At 42.1% G+C, this 23,877-nt stretch overlaps 1 protein-coding gene across 10 annotated transcripts in view; it reads right to left on the bottom strand.

Moving 5' to 3' along the window:
• The window catches only part of spop (speckle type BTB/POZ protein), a 133,647-nt gene that overhangs the window by 61,199 nt on the left and 48,571 nt on the right, over positions 1-23,877 (bottom strand). For 5 of the 10 annotated variants that reach the window (XM_063037891.1, XM_063037893.1, XM_063037892.1 and 2 more), the window contains 2 exons: positions 9,993-10,142; positions 881-1,002 (listed from right to left, as the gene is read on the bottom strand). In XM_063037891.1, coding sequence (XP_062893961.1) covers positions 881-1,002; positions 9,993-10,070 — 200 coding nt within the window. In that variant the 5' untranslated portion in view covers positions 10,071-10,142. Of the gene's footprint in view, positions 1-880; positions 1,003-9,709; positions 9,814-9,992; positions 10,143-23,877 lie in introns of all 10 variants that reach the window. The other 5 variants (XM_063037895.1, XM_063037888.1, XM_063037894.1 and 2 more) reach the window with 2 other exon arrangements.

The raw sequence follows: 23,877 nt of genomic DNA, 5'->3' as shown, positions 1-23,877 counted from the left end.
CACTCTGATAATAAATATACTTCAATCTTGAATCTAGAGTTCTGAAATGGGGAAAGCAATGAATAACTACTTCTGCAAATCTCAAAACTGAGCAAAGAGCAAGAAGAGGGGAAGAAAATTAAGTTTTCCTAGAGAAACTTTGTACTTAAACTGACATTTGGAAAGAAAAATAAATGGAATATTTACAGAACTTAAGACATTTGCCATCAATTGGATATTTCAGATGTTTAATTTAAATAAGAGGACCTGCCAACTATTTCACATGCTCTTACAATTTTAGACAGCTGAATTCCAATTAATATTTCATCCGAAAATTTCTCATTAGAGGCCTTTATAGGTGGGCAACATTTTAGCACATTACAAGGGGAAAATACCAATGCTCTAACACTCCTATTCAACATTGCATCCCAGTTAATTAACACAAAGCACTTTGTGGACAGCTTCAAGCCAAAAGATAGCAAAAAGTAGCTTGCAGATATTTAACAAACCAGTCAACCGAGCCAATTTGTTGCTCATCTGATCTGTTTTCTAATTCCAATACAACAAAAATATTAATTTACTTCTAAGAGTTTTAAGATATGACAGGGTTGCTAGTACACTATGCACAAGGGTTCAAACAAGATTATCAAATATGGGTTAAGCAGTGCACCCGAACCTGCACAATTTTTTTAAATTAAGGACCAATGCTTCCATGGCCTTAGAAAGTTGTTTCTGACTCTCTGGCAATATTAATCTCAAATTTAGCTGATGAGAAAGTAAATCAATATCACTATGCAATTCAAGCACTTACAATAATTTTGTCTTTTGCCAAAGTACTCTTAAGCAATTACTTGTTTGAACCCCAGCATGTAAGTGAAAGATATCAGAGTCCCACACTTACCATTTCAATTTATCATTTGCTCCAGAGGAGAAAGTTGAACTCTTGATAACTTCTCCCATTTCCTCCCGGCAAAAACTAAAATTGTTGATTGTCCACATATAGGAGAACTTCACGACTTTTATCTGGGCAAAAATAAAAATTGTAAAGGCAATTATTAAAAATATTGTATTTGCATAAAATTAGTTGATCCTTGCTTAATATAAACATACTGTATATACCTAATGACTAGCTTGTCCTTTACACTAAATTTCCTAATGAGTATCTCAAAAAATTAATAACTTAGCATACTATTCATAACTTCCAACACAATAGCAGAATATACTTAATACAAAGTCCTCCACAATATAACAATTCAACAAGTCTAGTTCAAAGTACTACTAAGCTCACTAGTAAGCACGAATTCATAGCTTAGAACTGAACTCTAAAGCAAGTTATTTCGAATAAATCAGGAAGTAACAGTTTGTATCAGTTGGTAGCTCGAACAACTGATAGGAATGATTTGAGATTTCTACATTGTTAGAAATGCATAGCTTTAGGCCTGTTAGCTTCAATGATTCAAGTGAAAGTCTATGTTAATTTGTAATCTGTGCTGACATTCATTTCACAATCAACACCAAAAGCAACTGAAAGGTCATCTTATTGTTTTGGATAATGTTTCTGATATAAATACTACTGTTTCTACAAGTTCCTGTACTGAATAGATGAAACATCAAGAATTACAGCGTCATGTTATACAATATAAAGTGCTTCATGAGTTTCTTGGAATTCAGATGTTCAGCAATTTGGAGTTAAAAACTGTACATATCTTTCAGTGAACACACAAGTTCTCATTTTTCTCAGCAGGAACACTGAAAATATTGTCAACAGGGGCCAAATACAGAACAGCAATATTCACCAATATTGCAAAATGTTCCTGGGTTTAGTCACATGACTTATGCTCCTAAGTTGCAAAATAAAAGTTAATGAATTTTAGCCTCAACTATACAATTTTCTTCAAAAACAAAACTCCAAATATTGAAAACGCAAACAACAGGAATTCTGCAGATGCTGGAAATTCAAGCAACACACATAAAAGTTGCTGGTGAACGCAGCAGGCCAGGCAGCATCTCTAGGAAGAGGTGCTGCCTGGCCTGCTGCGTTCACCAGCCACTTTTATGTGTGTTGCTCCAAATATTGAGACAACACACACAAAATGCTGGTGGAATGCAGCAGGCCAGGCAGCATCTATAGGAAGAAGTACAGTTGACGTTTCGGGTTGAGACCCTTCATCACAACTAATGGAAAGAAGAGATAGTAAGAGATTTGAAAGTGGGAGGGGAGACCCAAAATGATAGAAGACAGGAGGGGGAGGGATGAAACCAAGGCTGGAGAAGGGGGAGTATCATGGGACGTAAGGCCTTGGAAGAAAGGGGGAGGGAAACACCAGAGGAAGTTGGATAACAGGCAAGGAGGGGAGAGGGAGAGGGAGAGGGAGAGGGAGAGGGAGAGGGAGAGGGAGAGGGAGAGGGAGAGGGAGAGGGAGAGGGAGAGGGAGAGGGAGAGGGAGAGGGAGAGGGAGAGGGAGAGGGAGAGGGAGAGGGAGAGGGAGAGGGAGAGGGAGAGGGAGAGGGAGAGGGAGAGGGAGAGGGAGAGGGAGAGGGAGAGGGAGAGGGAGAGGGAGAGGGAGAGGGAGAGGGAGAGGGAGAGGGAGAGGGAGAGGGAGAGGGAGAGGGAGAGGGAGAGGGAGAGGGAGAGGGAGAGGGAGAGGGAGAGGGAGAGGGAGAGGGAGAGGGAGAGGGAGAGGGAGAGGGAGAGGGAGAGGGAAAAAAAATAAATAAATAGATAATAAATTTGGGATGGGGTAAGAAGGGAAGGAGGGATATTAATGGAAGTTAGAGAAATCAATGTTCATGCCATCAGGCTAGAGGCTACCCAGACGAAATACAAGGTGTTGTTCCTCCAACCTGAGTGTGGCTTCATCTCGACAGTAGAGGAGGCCATGGATTGACATATCAGAATGGGAATGGGAATGGGACTTGGAATTAAAATGTGTGGCCACTGGGAGATCCTGCTTCCTCCAGTGGACAGAGCGTAGGTGTTCAGCGAAGCCGTCTCCCAACCTGCATCGGGTCTCACCAATATATAGATGGCCACACCGGGAGCACCGGACACAGTATATCACACCAGCAGACTCACAGGTGAAGTGTCGCCTCACCTGGAAGGACTGTCTGGGGTCCTGAATGGTGGTGAGGGAGGAAGTGTAAGGGCAGGTTCCGCTTACAAGGATAAGTGCCAGGAGGGAGATCGGTGGGAAGGGATGGAGGGGGACAAATGGACAAGGGAGTCACATAGGGAGTGATCCCCGCGGAAAGCAGAAAGTAAGAGGGAGGGAAAGATGTGCTTGGTGGTGGGATGCAGAAAATATTCAGAGCTAGGTTAGCCAGTCATTGAGTATATGGAAGCATGTAATACACTTCCAGGGATGGAGAAGGTGGTAAAAAAAAATAAGCTGAGCCAGTATCTTAGAGCACGACAGATACACAGAAATCAAGTTATCATTTTCCTTGCCTCTGCTTTCACCCAATTTCCAACAGGACTCATTCAACAGACCATTCTCCTTAATTTCTGTCATGTTCAAACATATTCCAGACTTATCTTCCCCTCTCCTCCCTTTTCAACATTTCACATGCATCATTCCTTTCGCAACTCCTTGGTCCAGTCGTCCATTGCCTCTTCTAACAGCACTCTGTTGCAGAAGCAGACAATGCAACATCTGTCCTATCATCTCTTCTCTTCCTACCATCCAGGGGTGTGAACAATCTTACGTTCTCATTCACCTACTATGCTCATTCACTCTGACCTGATAATGTTATAAGCTTGCTGCATGGTTACTCTATTTTTACCCTATTCAGAGACATTCTTCCCTTCCCTACCCTCGACAAAATGCAACAAACTTTCCTCCCCTTCTCACTTCTGAAAAAGGGGCTTTCAGCTGCATTATTAATTCTCTTCTTGCATGAGCATTCCCAGCATTTTAGATTTGAATTTTACATATAAACATCATCATCATCAGGTGCCTTGCCCAGTTTGAGCTTTTGACTGCCATGGCCCACACACTCATGTTTCGGGTCAAGTGGATCAATTCAGTGGCAGTCTTTTCCAGTTCTCTGGCTGCTGTCTCCATCATTATTTGTCTTTGCCTTCCTCTTGCTTTCTTCCCTTCAATCTTTCCCATAATTACCATGCATTCTAACTCCTCTTTCCTAATCATATGTCCAATGAAGTTACGTTGCCTTTTCATGATCTCATACATTATTCCTTTTTGTGCTTCCTCTGTTCATGACATCCTCGTTAGATATTCGTTTCATTCATGATATTCTTTGCATCCTCCTCAAAAACCACATCTCTGCTGCTTCAATTCGTTTCATGTTACTAGATATTGTCCAACGTTCTGAGCCATATAACTGGATAAACATAACGCTTCAGTTCTCTGCGGCGGGTTGTCATGCCTAGTTTAGTGCTGGTCAGTATACTCTTCGTTCTCGTAAAGGTGTCTTTTGCCATCCCTATTCTTCTTTTGATGTCCATGTCGCACCTGCCATCTGATGTCACCCAGCTTCCTAAGTAGCAAAAGTTCTATACTTCTTTTATGTCTTCCCCGTTTATAACCATACCTGCTCTAGAAATAGCAAAACTTACATTTGGACTATCTTGGCATTAACAATGCACGTATGTACACACAACCCATTCCAAGGGCATTCCCATAGAAAGGATAACACTGTTTGACAATGAAGTACTGAGTCAGGTACAACAGGTTTAACTTTGTTTTTTGAACTGGATTTTCAGTATGATGATTGAAGATGTAGGCTGTTGTCAAAAAAAAACTGAGTTGAGGCCGGGATTCAATCATGGTGCCTTCTAATTTATAGAAATTTATAGAAATTGTAACAATGCTCAAATTCTACAGTTAGCAAATATACCATCAGCTGCTTTCTTTGAATATCATCACTGTAATTTAGCTTAGTTCAATCATTTCTGAGGAAAAATTTTAATAAATCAAAGGAAACTTTAGATATTGGTCTCAAAGTTGACACTGCCCTAGCAGAATGCATTTCAATTGACGTGTTTTTCTTTTTAAGAACCCATTATTAGTTAAAGGTAAACCAGTTCAATAAACTATCTGGCTTAGAAATGAAATGATTCCCTGAACAGGACAATAAGCTGAGCCCTAAGGGTGCAGTCAGGCAAGCTGAAGCAATTTGTAGCTATTAGCCCTTCCTTCAACACAATCATACCCTCAATTCTAATCAACAAGCTTCAAAACCTGGGCCTCTACCTCCCTCTGCAAATGGATCCTTGACTTCCTCACTGGCAGACCAGAATCAGAGCGGATTGGAAATAACATCTCCTCCTCCTCGCCGACAATCAACACTGACGCACCTCAAGGATGTGTGCTCAGTCCAATGCTCTTCTCTCTAACCCAGATCTGTGTGGCTATGCACAGCATAGATGCCATTTATAAATTTGCCAATGACACAACTGTTGTTGGCAGAATTTCAGATGGTAATGAGGTGGTGTACAGGAGCGAGATAGGTCAGTTGGTTGAGTGGTGTCGCAACAACAATATTGCACTCAACATCAGTAAGACATGGACCTGACTGTGGACTTCAGGAAGGGAAAGTCGATGGAACACACACCAGTCTTCATAGAGGGATCGGCAGCGAAAAAGGTGAGCAGTTTCAAGTTCCTGGGTGATAACATCTCTGAGATGAACATCTCAGTCCAAAATATTGATGCAATTACAAAGAAGGCACAATAGTGGCTATATTTCATTAAGAGTTTCAGGAGACTTGGTATGCCACCAAAGATGTTCGTAAATTTCAACAGAAGTAACGTGGAGAGCATTCTAACTGGTTGCATGACTATCTCATATGGAGGATCCACTACACAGGATCAGAAAAGGCTGTAGAAAGTTGTAAACTCAGCCAGCTCCATCATTGGCAATAGCCTCCACAGCACTGATGACACCTTCAAAAGGCAGTACCTCAAAAAGGTGGAAATCATCATTAAGGAACCCCCTCAGCCAAGACATGCCCTCTTTTCATTGCTACCATCAAGGAAAAGGTACAGGATCCTAAAGACACACGTGTCTTCTCCACCATCAGATTTCTGAATGGAAAATGAACCCACATACCCTCGCTATTTTTTGTTCTCTCTTTGCACTTCTATTTTTTGTTTTTAAAACACACAAATACAGTTGCAAGAAAAAGTTTATGATCCCTTTGCAATTACCTAGTTTTCTGCATTAAATACTCAAAGTGTGGTCTGATCTTCAACTCACTCACAATAATAGACAAACACAAACGCACCAACAATTGTACATCCTCTCGTCAAAACTGAGTACACAATTTGAACAATCAGTCTAGGCTCAAAAAGAGTATGTGAACCTTTGGGGTAATGCCTTCTACTGAAGTTGTTTGGACTGAGGTGTTCCAACCAATGAGATGAGATTGGAGGTGTAGTTGTAGAGATGCCCTGCCCTATAAAAAAGATGCACAAAGTCAGGTTACTGACAGAGCCTGTTCTTCACAAGAAAGATCTGTTTATGTGCACCACACCCAAATCAAAACAACTTGAGGACCGAAGAATTGTAGAGATGAATGAAGATAGAAAAGGCTACAAAAGCATTTCTAAAGACCCGAGTGTTCACAGCAAGAGAAATTGCCTCCAAATGGAGGAAACTCCATTGCTACTCTCCCAAGGAGTGGGCATCCTGCAAAGATCACATCAAAAGCTTAACATGCAATGTTGAAGGAGGTGACAAAGAACCCAAGGGTAACAGCAAAAGAACTGCAGAAATCTCTAGAACATGCAAATGTCTCTCTTCATGTATCGACTATAAGAAAAACCCTCAGCAAGAAGAATGGTGTTTATGGAAGGACATCACGGAGGAAACCACTGCTCTCAAAAAAAAAACAATATTGCTGTACAACAGAGGAAGGCTTACAGCCATGGACCCGACTACTGCGACTTTCCTCTGTTAAGTCAATACCAATGATAAACCTGTTGTTGAGGGTGATGGCCACAGAAGTACTCTGCACTGGCTCCTTAACCCCTTTCCCCTTCCCGACTGTCACCCAGTCTCCTCTATATGGAGTTATTCTCCATATGTCCTCTCACCTCCTCAGCATCCAGCATGACCCGGAGATCATCCAGTTGAAGCTCCAACTCCTTAACGCGGATTATTAGAAGCTGCAGCTGGATGCACTTCTCACAGTTATAGTTGTAATCACCACTCTGACTCTGTCTACTCAGATGACTGCCGCTGCGCTTGTCCCTACTTTCCTTTAATTGCGGATTGGTCACCAGTCAATGCTCTATTACATTGCCACAGCCAGCTTGCAACTGCCTTTTTCTGCTCAGACAGTGGACCTGACTGAAATCCCCTCCTTGCAAATTTCTGATGTCCTGATTGGTTGCTGGTCAATGCTCTATTACCAAGGAATTTATTGTTGCTGACCCCTCTCCACCTCTGATCCCCTGATGAGGGCTGGCTCATGGACCTCTGGTTTCCTCCTCCTGAAGTCAAATATCAGCTCCTTGGTCTTGCTGACATTGAGTGAGATGTTGTTGTGGCACCGTTCAGTCAGATTTTCAATCTCCCTCCAGCTGTTGTTGTCTGGCTCCCATCCAGCTGCCACATTAAGTAAGACTCACTCCTTCCCATCTCCAGCACTCCTGCATTTTTTTATTTCACGCTTTAGTGGTTGCAGAACGTTCATTCTACAGTAAGCACAGGTATTCCCCTCCAGGGCCACCAAACTAGAGTGATAAGAATGGCCTCTGGTGTGAGTACTAATTTCTCTGTTCTTTTCCACAGGATTTGGAAAGGGAGTCCATCCTTCTGAGGAGAATCAGCTAGTTAGCTCTTCATCCAGCTAACATACTCAAACATTTAGTTAGCTGTTGTTCCAAGCAGATGAACACCACATGTCTCTGTACTCTTCTTTTCATTATCATAACAAGAGTTAATAGCTTATTCCTTGACAACATTACTGAAACAGTAATGGTTGTGAAGGCTGCTGTAGCTTCACGGAATCTGTGCCATCCACAACCACCGTTTACACTAGGACGATACCAGGACTGTGGAGGGCTCGAGAAATAAGGAAAGATTCTGGAGAGACACTTCCCTGGAACAAAAGCAGTTGATGTGTCACCTTAACTAAGTTTATAAAATCATATAATATGAAGCTGATGAATACGAATACAAAAGCAAGGATGTAATGTTGAGACTTAAAAAGTACTGGTGATGCCTCACGTGGAGTATTGTGAGCAGATTTGCTGAAACTGGAGAGAGCTCAAAAGAGATTCACAAAAATCATTCCGGAATTGAATGGCTGGTCATATGAAGAGCATTTGATGGCTCTGGGACAATGTTCTGTGGACAGATGAGACAAAAGTTGAACTTTTTGGTAGAAATGAACACTGCTATGCTTGGAGGAAAAAGGGCACTGCACACCAACACCAAAACCTCATCCCAACTGTGAAGCATGGTGGAAGAAGCACGGTTTGGGGCTGCTTTGCTACCTCAGGGCCTTGGCAGCTTGTAATCGTTAAGGGAACAGTGAGTTCAAAATTGTATCAAGACATTTTACAAAAGAATGTCAGGGTAGCAGTCTGTCACCTGCAGCTTAATAGAAGTTGGATGATGCAACAAGACAATGATCTGACAGACAATTGAGATGCTGTGGTATGACCTGAAGAGGGCTGTTTGTGCAAGGTATCCCAAATATTCATGAACTGAAACCGTTCTGTATAGAGGAATTCCTCCTCGCTCTTGTGCACATCTGAGCAGCAGCTACAGGAAATGTTTGGTGGAGGTTATTGCTGCTAAAGGAGGTTAGACCAGTTACTAAATGCAATTACATACTTTTTCCAGCCTGGACTGTGAACAATTAAACAATTTATTTAATGAAGACAAGAAAAGCACAATTGTTTGTCACTATTATTGTGACTTAGATGAAGATCAGACCACACTTTATGAGTAATTAATGCAGAAACCACACACCTGATTGTAATTTATATATTTTTATTATGTATTGCAATGTACTGCTGAAACAACATATTTCACAAAATATATATGCCAGTGATATTGTGCCTGATTCAGATTCTAATTTTCTGTACTGTGAATGTGGCAATACAGGTTGACCTTCACTAATCCGACTACCTGTAATCCGGTTCCTTTGATAATCCAGCATTGATTATGCTTAATGTGATCCTTCTGTAATTCGGCATTTTCACTAATCCGGCACTCCTCGGGTCCCAATGGTGCCGGATTAGTGAAGGTCAACCTGTACTTAATATTTTTAAGGAATGCTTGTCTAAATGGTAATTCTGAATTAGCAAAATTAAATTAAAGACATCAAAAATAGCATAGTCTTACACTTAATATTTATATCATTCATGGATCTGCGACTATATACTATAGTTAACAAAAACAAAATATTTGAAAAAAAAACATGCAGTGGATTAAAATTTGGATCTTTTGCGCCAACTGCTATGGTTATATTATTAAAAATGATCAATCTCCCAACTTCAGAGTGCATGTTTGGGCACAACACAGAAGTAGAAATTGAAACACTATATCCAAAATGCTACTATCTTAGATTAAAAAAAAAATGCAAATATACCATATTATATGATAGCAAATGTCTCACAGAGCAGATTCTACATATCATCTCCAAATGGCTATGTTATCGAAACCATATCTATCAATTTGTTATTCAAGTAAGCTAGGATCGAACAATTATTATGCTACTTACATTCACAAAGATTGCAAGCAATACATACATTTGATCTACCCATGAGGAAAAACCACCTAATAACCTCCTGCTGCTGAACCAAGAACCCATCCACCATACAAGGCATCAACCGAAGAACCAAATGAGAGATAGCTGAAAAAAAGACATTGCTCAACAGTAAGAAGTAATCCACTAAACAGCACATCACATTAAATTACAGATCAAACAAGCATGTCCAAAAATGGCCACAGGAACATAAGCGGCTAAAATGCTGGTACTATCTTTCACACAAAAGAAAAATGGGAATGGTCTATTCAAAAGTACAAGCCTACCTGCGTGTAGCACCAGCTCTCTGCCACAGGCCCACTTGACATTTCAGCTGGAGGTGGAGGACTTGGTACTCTTGACATCGCCAGTTTGACTATTCTGCAGGTATTCACAAGGCAGATGAAAAAAATCTCAGTAGAAATCTCTTTCTGTTACTGTGAAAAGGTTAACACAAATTAGTTGAAAGTCTTTTTGGCTATATTGCAAATTATAATCAGAATAGCTTTAAATTCAATTTAGAGGATGATGAAAATAACTATCATCTTGCATTGTCTAACTGTCTGCAATATTATCCACGTAATCAGAACTCCAGTAACTGCATTTTGCAAGCAGTTAAAGGTATTTGGACCCTAAGAAATCACATATTCTACAATCCAACACAGTTGGCAAGAATTAAATCAACTCAAATTTGACTCAACAGGTTAGCTCAAATTACCTTTTACACCAAACTTTCTGAATGAGAACAATATTCTAGAAAAGATTCACTCAGGCTTTAGAGCAAACCACAACACAGAGATGGCCCTTATCAAAATTATTAGTGACCTGAGGCTCAGCACTGATGCCAACAGAGTCTCAGTTCTAATTCTCTTAGGTCCAAGGGCTGCCTTTGACAAAACTGACCACAACATTCTCCCAGATCGCCTTGAGAACTGGATTGGCATCTCTGGTAGTGCTCTTAATTGGTTTCATTCATATACCTTAGAGCAGGGTTACTCAGCCAGAGCTCTCCGGAACCCTAGGGTTCCATGAGGGATCATGGTTGGGAAAAAAAACATCGTCTTTTGAACTTCACACATTGCGTGATTCCAACGATGCTGACCAGTGGTGGGCAGTGACAGAGCAGCCCCGTTAGCAATCTCGCTAGAGATCTCTTAGCCCAGTATGGCAGCACATAGTAGGACCGTGTTTATTCTCAGCTTTTGACCCGAGATAGGGGAAGCCGTTGATAATTGGTGAGCGCTGTATTGCACGGAGGGGAGGACGGTAAGCTGATAACTGGTGAGCACTGCATTGCATCGTGTGGAGGACAGCAGGCTAATGGTGAACTGGAAGTGCGTTTTCCGAGCATTGAATGGACCTCCCAACTTGAGCTGTGACGTCAACCTCTCCGTCCCGAATTACACCCCCCCCCCACCCCAACTTCCTCTTACGCGTCATTGACTGACTTTTTGGAGCAAAGGAACTCCACTAGTGTAGTGGAAAATTGGAGAGAAACTTTTGTTCTAAAGAACTAATTTTTATGCGCCGTGACCAAGCTGCTGGCTTGCCGCTTTGCTGTTGTTGTAAACGTTGCAAAAGGTGGATTGTGTAGGTTAGAAGTGAATTGTATTGTGAAGTTTCCATATTTTTTGCTGTTTTCCAGTTTAGTTATTATTATGCCATTCTTATTATGCAACAATGGACATAAAAAAAGGCCGTCTTTACAATGAAAGCTACTTATCATGGGTTTTACATGGACTGGTGATCCAAGTTGTCCTATTCCATTGTGCCAAGTATGTGGCAAGCAATTTACAAATGTAGCAATGATTCCAGCAAAATTGAAAAGACGCTTAACTACAAGTCACAGCCACATAACACGTAAAATTATCAGCACTTTTAAATAGCTATTGGAATCTCAAAAAAAAGCAGAGTAAAGCTTATGTTAATAAAGTCACAGTAAAAATATCAGGAAACAAATTATTTAGTAGCAGAACTTAATACCCAAAAAAGGAAAAGTCACACAGTGAGAACCTAATGATGTCAGCATGCAAAATTATAGTGGGTAAAATGCTAGAACAAGATGCAGTACAAGAAATTAAAAAGGTTTCACTCTCAATCAGTATGGTAAGCCGCCATATTGAAGGCATGTCACATGATGGTGAAGAGGTTGTGTGTGATAAACTAAAAAACAACAGCTTCTCTATCCAGGTTAATGAATCACAGATATCACCAATGTCATAGCATTTGTAAGATTTGTAAATGGTGAAATTCAAGAAAATTTTTCTGTAACAAAGATCTGCCCAAAGCAAACAAAGGCCAAGATATATTTAACGTTTTGTCTTCATATTTGGAAACAAAAGGTCTATCTTGGAGGAACCATGCTGGCATCTGTACTGATGGTGCCCCATTGATGGTTGGCTCGATGAGAGGTTTTGTTTCTCTTGTAAAACAAAATTCTGACATTGTCACAACACTGCTTCAACATTGTCAATAAATTTTCATGTTGTAAATAGAATTAATTAAAATCAATTTATTTATTCAATTTAAATCTACTGAGTCTACGTTTAAAATTAAATCCTATTTTGGCTCAAGCCAGTTATTTAACAGAAATTTATTATATTTGCCTTATGAGTTTTAAAAATTTATGGAAGGAAAAGAAAGGTTAATTTCAAGAAAAGTAAGCTAAGCTTAACTACCTGCTTTTTCAAGAAAGGTCAGCTAAAAATTCACTCTCTACTCAAAAGAGCATTGACAATTATTCTTGTATTACTTCGTGATCATGCTAACGTACCGTGAGCTGTAGATATATTTTTTCTTTTTTTTAAAAAACAAAACGCAGTGTTTCCCTGAGACCTGAAAGTTATTTCAAGGGTTTCTCCAGGGCAAAACAATTGAGAAAGGCTGCCTTAGAAAGAACAAAAATTGTCTGTCTTGGAGATCAATTTTCTGAGAGATATGATGTACCTTTTAGTGTTGCCCAGGGAAGCTGTCTTGCTCCCCTATTCTTCTCAATATACATGCTCCCTCAACAGAGTATGAACTTGATTTTCACAGTTATGCAGGTAACACACAATTATATACCCAAGTTGAGCCTGATGATGATAACACCCTATCTTCTCTAACTTCTGGTCTGGCTGCAATAAACAAATGGATGAGCAATAATTTCCGAAAACTACATGAAGATAAAACTGAAAACTTTTAGATTGGTTCAAAAAACCAAAAGCGATAAATGTGGGAACTCGGTTCCCCTTGTAAAATCAGCACTAACTAGCCTGAGTGTTATCCTTGATTCAGATTTGAACTTTAAATCCCATACAAATACGTGACGGTGGGGGGGGGAGAATAAGACTTCAGACTGCGAGCAGGAGCTCACTACAGTCATGGGTGAAGTTTGATACTCTCCCATGCCCAAAGGATTGGGTGAACGAGCGACACACAGTGTATATTGGATATGTGACTGTCACCTCTTATGATCCATACGTGGATTTTTTTTTTGGAGTATTCTGTGACGACCACTTTCGTTAACCCTTACATGGATTCGGGTGTGTTATGTGGTGAGCACTTGTGCTAAGGAATATTCTCTGTCACCTTGTAATGTCTCTTTGTGGATTTTGGAATACAACTCAACAGCTGAGATCTCCTATGACTGTTACTTCATTTTCCCAGCGTGGAACTGTGGAATTCTTCGTGATCGCCTCCTCGTTGCATTTTAATGTGGATATACAAGTTTCTCCCCTTACCTATTCCGTGGATAGCTGAAACTTTTCAACTTGCCATCTTTAAACTTTAAGAACTGTTCCTCAGCTTGACGGTTTGGGAGCCACAAACACTGTTAACTTCTGTTTAGAAGAGTAGTTTATTTATTTTCTATAGATACTAATAAATACTAGTGGCTTAACATTAAACCCTGAATCAGTTTGTGGTCTATTGCTGCTGGTATGTAACAGTACTTTTATCCCATTGTAATGCACTTTGAACTACATCATCTGTGTGAAAAGTCCTCTATAAATAAAGCTGTTATTATTAAACTAGTCTGCTTATTGGTCAAAAGTGGATTTGACTACTGGATGCTTAAACCAGTACAACCACAAATAGTCAAATCTGTTTAGAGTGCACATATAACTAAACCTCCCAGTATAACTTTAGAATTGTAATGGAAGGACAAGTAAAAGAAACATGGTCATAAACATGTTAAAATTACAAATCCATATTGCACTGGTCATTTAAACAGTAATTAAATAATGTAAGTATAACAGATACATAGACTATCAATGTTATGATGAAATCATCGATCAATATTTGCTATTAGATTCAGGAAAACCTTTTACACAAAAATTTTAATAGCAAAGCATCTTTTGCAATGAAGTGTGAGAAGTTACATGCTTGAGGAGTGCAAGAGAAAAGCAAGGACCACTAAGTGGGTAAAGGATGTAAAGAAGAAAGAACCCTGCTGAGATAATCTATCTTGTGGAGACTACTAGAAATTCCAATACCTTTATGAAAATTATGTCAAAGCTTTTAGGACGCAGCATTTGATTATCCAATCCTAAGGCGCACATGTTAAGGAATTAAGGGCTTAAGCAAAGCCAGAGAAGGTTGGCTAGAACAATTCTAAGAACGAGGAAGTAGAGAGGGAAAGAACTGTGGGGTATTCATAAGCTGTATAGGATCTAGCAAAGTAAATAAATAGCCTATGAAAAGTAATCAAAAAAAGAGTCATAATGTCATGAATGCTGAAAGTCAAACACACAGATTTAAAAATTTGGACAAAGGATGCCAAGGAAACATGAACAAATACTTTTACACACTTTCAGTGGTTAAGATTTTTAAAAAAGTCCACATTTGGAAGCAAAGTTAATCCTAGCTTACAAACAAAAATGAACTAAACGTCTTTAAAAAAAACTTTACAGGATATCAGAACAGGAAGCCAAAGAATTCGAGTCATTCAAGTGGTGAGTGCTTAGCTGGAGATGGCCTGAATGACTCCTGTGTATTTTATGTAGCTCTGATCGTTGAGCTGCCTCCGTGTGCATAGCACTAACAGATTTCATTATGCTCTACAGAACATACTGAATACATCAAACACATCACCTATTCAGCCAATATAAAGCTGCCTGATGTGTTAGTGAACAAACATCTGTACATAAATACCCTGGAGAGGTACACTGAACCAGAACGTGCTGTGTAATGGGGGCATCCCAGCTGGTGCAAGTGCAACAGTTTTATTTAATATGTTGGAATATAATATTTAAAACAAATAATTGCATAACTAGTGCTTGAAATCAGGACTGGCATTCCAGTGAGAACATGACATTAAAATAGCACTGATTGCTTTCTTTTATCCTTGATCCCTTGTGGCAAAACAGGGATTCTGAGCACCATTCTGTTTCTTACTCTATTATCCACATTACACATAGGCCTCAATAGTACTAGCAAACTAAAGAACATCATATGCCCTCTTCTGTTATTGGGTTATAATAATGGGATACAGATCACGTTTGCAGCTTAAACACTCTGATTGCAGGATTCAGGCACTCAGTTAAACCTTCAGGTATTGCAGAGGCACTCCCAAGCAAGTTCAGGCAAGAAAACTTGTTCTGGAGGCTCTATAACAATGCATTATGACTAGCTCAATTCAGACATGCAACATGAACATTTGCCATGTGGTTTTGTAACCACAGAAGCCTCAGATGAAAACATTATGCTTTATTAGGCTTTCTGGTATGAAAACATTATGCTTTATTAGGCTTTCTGGTATGAAAACATTATGCTTTATTAGGCTTTCTGGTATTAAAACATTATCCTTTATTAGGCTTCTGCAAAGAAGTTTAAACACCAATACCCCTTAAAATAGACTTTCCTGTGTCTAGATAAGGTGCTAAGTAATGCAGGAAGAATGCACTAAAAATCAAGATTTCTAAAGTTCAAAGTACATTTATTATCAAAGTATCTATACAACCCTGAGATTCGTCTTCTCACAGACAGCCACAAAACAAAGAAACACCACGGAACCCGTTCATATAAAACATCCACAGAGTCCTTGAAACAAAATAGGAATGCTCACAACAGGAATTCTGCAGATGCTGGAAATTCAAGCAACATACATCAAAGTTGCTGGTGAACGCAGCAGGCCAAGCAGCATCTATAGGAAGAGGCGCAGTCGACGTTTCAGGCCGAGACCCTTCGTCAGGACTAACTGAAGGAAGAGTGAGTAAGGGATTTGAAAGCTGGAGGGGGAGGGGGAGATGCAAAATGATAGGAGAAGACAGGAGGGGGAGGGATAGAGCCGAGAGCTGGACAGGTGATAGGCAAAAGGGGATACGAGAGGACCATGGGACAGGAGGTCCGGGAAGAAAGACGGGGGGGGGGGTGACCCAGAGGATGGGCAAGAGGTATATTCAGAGGGACAGAGGGAGAAAAAGGAGAGAGAGAAAGAATGTGTGCATAAAAATGAGTAACAGCTGGGGTACGAGGGGGAGGTGGGGCCTAGCGGAAGTTAGAGAAGTCAATGTTCATGCCATCAGGTTGGAGGCTACCCAGACGGAATATAAGGTGTTGTTCCTCCAACCTGAGTGTGGCTTCATCTTTACAGTAGAGGAGGCCGTGGATAGACATGTCAGAATGGGAATGGGATGTGGAATTAAAATGTGTGGCCACTGGGAGATCCTGCTTTCTCTGGCGGACAGAGCGTAGATGTTCAGCAAAGCGGTCTCCCAGTCTGCGTCGGGTCTCACCAATATATAAAAGGCCACATCGGTTGGCGACTGAGGCACGTTCCAAGAAAGGATACATGGCTGTGATAGCGAGTTTGAGTCAAAGTGTGGTCGAAAAGTTGAAGAGCCGAAGAAATTACAGATGGGGAGCAGTGAGAGATGGTTTCACTGAACTCCCGTCGAAGAGAGGATCTAAACTTCTTCGGTGTAGGCATCACCGGAAGAGGCTTCGCAGTAGTGAATTTAAACGACTCTCACAGCTATCTGGACTATTCCTCTTCTCACCCTGTCTCTTGCAAAAACGCCATCCCCTTCTCGCAATTCCTCCGTCTCCGCCGCATCTGCTCTCAGGATGAGGCTTTTCATTCTAGGACGAGGGAGATGTCTTCATTTTTTAAAGAAAGGGGCTTCCCTTCCTCCACTATCAACTCTGCTCTTAAATGCATCTCCTCCATTTCACGTACATCTGCTCTCACTCCATCCTCCCACCACCCCACTAGGAATAGGGTTCCCCTGGTCCTCACCTACCACCCCACCAGCCTCCGGGTCCAACATATTATTCTCCGTAACTTCCGCCACCTCCAACGGGATCCCACCACTAAGCACATCTTTCCCTCCCCCCCTCTCTCTGCATTCCGCAGGGATCGCTCCCTACACAACTCCCTTGTCCATTCGTCCCCCCCATCCCTCCCCACTGATCTCCCTCCTGGCACTTATCCGTGTAAGCGGAACAAGTGCTACACATGCCCTTACACTTCCTCCCTTACCACCATTCAGGGCCCCAAACAGTCCTTCCAGGTGAGGCATCACTTCACCTGTGAGTCGACTGGGGTGATATACTGCGTCCGGTGCTCCCGATGTGGCCTTTTATATATTGGTGAGACCCGACGCAGACTGGGAGACCGCTTTGCTGAACATCTATGCTCTGTCCGCCAGAGAAAGCAGGATCTCCCAGTGGCCACACATTTTAATTCCACATCCCATTCCCATTCTGACATGTGTCTATCCACGGCCTCCTCTACTGTAAAGATGAAGCCACACTCAGGTTGGAGGAACAACACCTTATATTCCGTCTGGGTAGCCTCCAACCTGATGGCATGAACATTGACTTCTCTAACTTCCGCTAGGCCCCACCTCCCCCTCGTACCCCAGCTGTTACTCATTTTTTATGCACACATTCTTTCTCTCACTCTCCTTTTTCTCCCTCTGTCCCTCTGAATATACCTCTTGCCCATCCTCTGGGTCACCCCCCCCCCGTCTTTCTTCCCGGACCTCCTGCCCCATGATCCTCTCGTATCCCCTTTTGCCTATCACCTGTCCAGCTCTCGGCTCTATCCCTCCCCCTCCTGTCTTCTCCTATCATTTTGCATCTCCCCCTCCCCCTCCAGCTTTCAAATCCCTTACTCACTCTTCCTTCAGTTAGTCCTGACGAAGGGTCTCGGCCTGAAACGTCGACTGCGCCTCTTCCTATAGGTGCTGCTTGGCCTGCTGCGTTCACCAGCAACTTTGATGTATGTTGATAGGAATGTTCAGTTTAGTTCAGTTCAATTTAGTGCTATGTTGTTCCTTCTCTTTAAGGAGTTTGTAGTATCTCCCCATGAGTGTGTGGGTTCGCTCCAGGTGCTCTGCTTTCCTCCCATAGTCCAAGGACATGCTGGTAAGTGAATTGGTTGATAATTGTGGGGATCAGCTTTTGACTGGGCTGTTGTGATATAGATGGGTGGTCTGGCTTGTTGGGCTGCAAGGGCCTCCCACCAGCCTTCCATCTCCTATTAAAATAAATAAATAAAATAAACTAATTCCAGACTCATTTTACATTTTAAACTGCACTTAAATACAAAATAAAGCAAATTTGTAAGAGTTGCTGATTTTTCAAGCTGTGTAAATATACAAGCAGTTCTCAGCAGTCTGCAGACGAACACATGCATGCAGTCGAGCTTGTCTTCCACCGAGCAAACATGGGAGGACAGCACCGACAGGAAGGGAGTGTTATGAAAGGAATTGGTGGAATGAGTGGACAATTTCCAATAGGCTTTGGGTCTAGGGCATAGCTGTGGGCAGGGAGAACTGGGTGGGGAGCAGAGATAGCGCACACTGTTTGTGTTAGTTGGGGGGGGGAATCGTAAGCGAGGAAGATTAATAACTCAGGGTTCAGATCAGGGGTTAGGATTGAATTGTAAACAGCCCTTGGTTGGGGATCCAGGACCATAATCAGATTGGGTATTGTAGGGTGGCACAGGGAAGTGGGAGGTTACAGGGCTTTAGGAAGAGCCATTGCATATGTCTTGTGAAGAACAAGTCAAGATGTAATCTTTATAATTTCTCCTTCTGGTATTTTTTCCCTCCCCATTCCCTCTTCTTCTATTCTGAGTCAAATAGATTGTGTTCGGATTTAGGCCCCTCTGCATCATATCCAATGTTGTTTGTGCAGGTTTTATACCAAGTACGTAAACTTGTTTAATAGCAAGTATTATTAACAAGCAATGTAGAGGCCAAGTCATTGGGTATATTTAAAGCAGAGAATGATGGGGTCTTGCTTAGTCAGGATGTCAAAGGTTACAGGGAGAAGGCATGAGGTTGAGAGGGATAATAAATCATAATCGAATGGCAGAGCAGACTCAATGGGACGAATGGTGATATTTTGCTCCTATGATTTATGATAACATGAACCGCAGAGTGCTTTAAAAACAAGTTCAATCCACAAACTGCATTGACCAAACCTCGCTCAAGACCCAAAACACCTGCACCTTCCTCCAGCACCAACAAGCGAGTGGGGGAGGGAGAACGGTTAAACAGACAGGCGGCACTAAACACCCACTCGCCTTCTGCTCTCATCCTCATTGATTTCAATCTAGCTCAATGCTTTAATTGGCGAATTGGTCAATAATTGAAGTGGATCAAGAAGCACTCGGCTATTAGGCCACATACTCACACTTGGTCTATCTCGGACACCTCTCTCCCCCTTCTCGATCTCTCAGTCTCCATCTCTGGAGACAGACTGTCCACTGACATCTTCTACAAACCCACTGACTCTCATAACTACCTCGACTATACCTCTTCCTACCCTGTCACATGCAAAAACGCCATTCCCTATTCCCAATTCTTCCGTCTCTGCTGCAGCTGCTCCCAGGATGAGGCTTTCCGTTCCACATCTCAAATGTCCTCTTTCTTTAAGGATCGTGGTTTCCCTTCTGCTGTCATCAATGATGCCCTCACCCGCATCTCCTCCATTTCCCGCACTTCAGCCCTCACCCCATCCTCCCGCCACAACAGGGACAGTGTTCTCCTTGTTCTCACCTACCACCCCACCAGCCTCCAGATCCAGCACATTATCCTCCGCAACTTCCCGCCACCTTCAACAGGACCCCACCACTAAGCACATCTTTCCCTCTCCACCCCTCTCTGCTTTCCGCAGGGATCGGTCCCTCCACGACTCCCTGATCCACACGTCCCTCCCCACGGATCTCCCACTCTGCACTTATCCCTGTAAGCGCAAGTGCTACGCCTGTCCCTACACCTCCTCTCTTGCCACCATTCAGGGTCCCAAACAGTCCTTCCAGGTGAGGCAACACTTCACTGCTGAGTCTGTTGGAGTCATCTATTGCATCCATCTACATCGGTGAAAGCCAACGCAGATTGGGGGACCGCTTCGTCGAGCACCTCCGAATAGTCCAGATAGCTGTGAGAGTCTGTTGGTTTATAATAGACATCAATGGATAAGCTGTCTCCAGAGATAAAGACAGAGGGATCGAGAAAAGGGAGGGAGGTGTCAGAAATGGACCAGGTGAATTTGAGGGCAGTATGGAAGTTGGAAGCAAGGTTGATGAAGCCAACTAGATCAGCATGGCTGCAGGCAAAGTTGATGAAGTAATAACCTCAGTTGCGATGTCTACTCACACCACTGGATTTCTGAGATCAAGAGAGTGGAACTCCCCCAGTACAATGGCTTTTCCACTTTAAAAACTCTCCCGCACAAGGCTCTCGCCATCATCAGATATGATGGATAACTACTATTAGTAGTGTTTAATTTGTTCTGTATTTCATTTAAATACATAATTTGTTACTCAGTTAAACGGTAGTTCATCTTTTTTATAAATATACCTTTAAGTATTTCCAAAAAACTTCGGCCAAAATATATGGTCCCAATGTGTCAACTGGAATCCACTGTATATCACAATAACTCACTGAAGAATTAACTGCTAGTTCCTAAGTGTTTATAATTTCAACTACATTTCCTAACTTTACTCCCAAAACTAAAGGGCAGCTCAGATGATCAAGTATAACATTAGGACCAAATATTGGATCAGAATATCAAGATATAAAATTACTTATTTTTAAATATGAAAGGAACAGGACACAGGAAAGATAAGTGGAGCTATTCAGTTTGGGAAATTGATTAATCAAAGTGTGCTTTTAACAATTGCAATACAATAATCCAGGGAAATATTAATCACTGTATAGACATTTACCAATTTGAATCACCTAATCTTCAGTAATTACACAGAATGCATTCACGTTATTGCACTGTGTGCCAATGAGGGAACACGCTCTCTATTCCACAGACAACACTTGACCTATAGCATTTTTCTATTTTGGTTTTATTTCAGTTTTAAAATTATGTTAGTGTATCCGTGATACCGTCACCTACTTCTCTTTAGTGCCACTATTTAACATCAGTTTTACTGAGTCTTGGATTCAACATCAGTTTTACTATAAATCAGATGAATTGCTGAGATATTTAGGAGAGTAATATTTATTCTTAAGGACAAATTTTGCTTCATTTCATGTAATTCAACCTGACAAAGTTAGATCTTAGTTGCTCATTCCTATCATCCCCATTCTTTGACAAATATTTAGCAATTAATGTTTATTAAATTGTTTATTAAATTGATAATGGCATACTGTCGGAGGCGAGGGAGGAGATTGCTGAGCCCCTGGCGATGATCTTTGCATCATCAATGTGGACGGGAGAGGTTCCGGAGGATTGGAGGGTTGCGGGTGTTCTTCCCTTATTCAAGAAACATAGAAAATAGGTGCAGGAGTAGGCCATTCAGCCTGCACCGCCATTCAGTTTGATCATCCAACTCAGAACCCTGTACATGCCTTCTCTCCATACCCCCTGATCCCTTTAGCCACAAGGGCCATATCTAACTCCCTCTTAAATATAGCCAACGAACTGGCCTCAACTGTTTGCTGTGGCAGAGAATTCCACAGATTCACTCAATCTCTTTCCTAATCTCGGTCCTAAAAGGCTTCCCCTTTACCCTCAAACTGTGACCCCTTGTTCTGGACTTCCCCAACATCAGGAACAATCTTCCTGCATCTAGCCTGTCCAATCCCTTTAGAATTTTATACGTTTCAATAAGATCCCCCCTCATTCTTCTAAATTCCAACGAGTATAAGCCTAGTCAATCCAGTCTTTCATCATATGAAAGCCCTGCCATCCCAGGAATCAATCTGGTGAACCTTCTTTGTACTCCCTCTATGGCAAGGATGTCTTTCCTCAGATTAGGGGACCAAAACTGCACACAATACTCCAGGTGTGGTCTCACCAAGGCCTTGTACAACTGCAGTAGTACCTCCCTGCTCCTGTACTCCAATCCTCTTGCTATGAATGCCAGCATACCATTCACCTTTTTCACCGCCTGCTGTACCTGCATGCCCACTTTCAATGACTGGTGTACAATGACACCCAGGTCTCGTTGCACCTCCCCTTTTCCTAATCGGCCACCATTCAGATAATAATCTGTTTTCCTGTTTTTGCCACCCAAGTGGATAACCTCACATTTATCCACATTAAATTGCGTCTGCCATGAATTTGCCTACTCACCTAACCGATCCAAATCACCCTACATCCTCTTAGCATCCTCCTCACAGCTAACACTGCCGCCCAGCTTCGTGTCATCCACAAACTTGGAGATGCTGCATTTAATTCCACCGTCTAAGTCATTAATATATATTGTAAACAACTGGGGTCCCAGCACTGAGCCTTGCAGTACCCCACTAATCACTGCCTGCCATTCTGAAAAGGTCCCGTTTATTCCCACTCTTTGCTTCCTGTCTGCCAACCAATTCTCTATCCACATCAATACTTTATCCCCAATACCGTGTGCTTTAAGTTTGCACACTAATCTCCTGTGTGGGACCTTGAGGGAGTAGAGATAGCCCAGGGAATTATAGACCAGTGAGTCTTACCTCAGTGGTTAAGTTGATGGAGAAGATCCTGAGAGGCAGGATTTATGAATATTTGGAGAGGAATAATATGATTAGGAATAGTCAGCATAGCTTTGTCAAGGGCAAGTCATGCCTTACGAGCCTGATTGAATTTTTTGAGGATGTGACTAAACACATTGGTGAAGGAAGAGCAGTAGATGTAGCGTATATGGATTTCAGCAAGGCACTTGATAAGGTACCCCATGCCAGGCTTACTGAGAAAGTAAGGAGGCATGGGATCCAAGGGGACATTGCTTTGTGGATCCAGAACTGGCTTGCTCACAAAAGGCAAAGAGTGGTTGTAGACGGGTCATATTCTGCATGGAGGTCAGTCACCAGTGGTGTGCCTCAGGGGTCTGGTCTGGGACCCTTACTCTTCGTGATTTTTACAAATAACCTGGATGAGGAAGTGGAGGGATGGGTTAGTAAGTTTGCCGATGACGCAAAGGTTGGAGGTGTTGTGGATAGTGTGGAGGGCTGTCAAGAGGTTACAGCAAGACATTGATAGGATGCAAAACTCGGCTGAGTTCAATAAGTGTGAAGTGGTTCATTTTGGTAGGCCAAATATGATGGCAGAATATAGTATTAATGGTAAGACTCTTGGCAGTGTGAAGGATCAGAGGGATCTTGGGGTCCGAGTCCATAGGACACTCAAATCAGCTGCATAGGTTGACTCTGTGGTTAAGAAGGAGTACGTTGTATTGGCCTTCATCAATCGTGGAACTGAACTTAGGAGCCGAGAGGTAATGTTGCAGCTATATAGGACCCTGGTCAGACCCCACTTGGAGTACTGTGCTCAGTTCTGGTCGCCTCACTACAGCAGGGGTCCCCAACCTTTTTTGCACCGCAGATCGGTTTAATATTGACAATATTCTTGCGGACCGGCCAACCGGTGGCCGGGGGGGGGGGGTGGGGAGGGGAGGGTTGCTAACTTCTAAGGGTTGCAGTCTTGTTTTCCTGCAACAAGACAGTCCTATCAAGAGGTGATGTGAGACCGTGATACTCGAAGTGGGTTCCTTATGCCCAGTTTATTCCGTGATTTAGTTTTCGTTGCATTCATTACAGAAAAGCTCGTTTTGCAGAGATATGTTGGAAATGGAAGCAACGTTTTCAGTGCTTTCGTGGCTACCTCAGGATTAGTGCACATGCACCGGTCGTGCATGCAGCCTGTTACAGCCATTCCGATCGGACTCTTACTTTTTTCTTCTTACTTTTTAAACTTATGTTATTTTTTTCACGGTAACACGTCGAAGCTGCACCCTCT

Source organism: Mobula hypostoma, chromosome X1, assembly GCF_963921235.1.
Source record: "Mobula hypostoma chromosome X1, sMobHyp1.1, whole genome shotgun sequence".
Taxonomy (NCBI): Eukaryota; Metazoa; Chordata; class Chondrichthyes; order Myliobatiformes; family Myliobatidae; genus Mobula; species Mobula hypostoma.
Note: the sequence above shows the minus strand (reverse complement) of the source record. Positions and strands in the feature narration are given on the sequence as shown.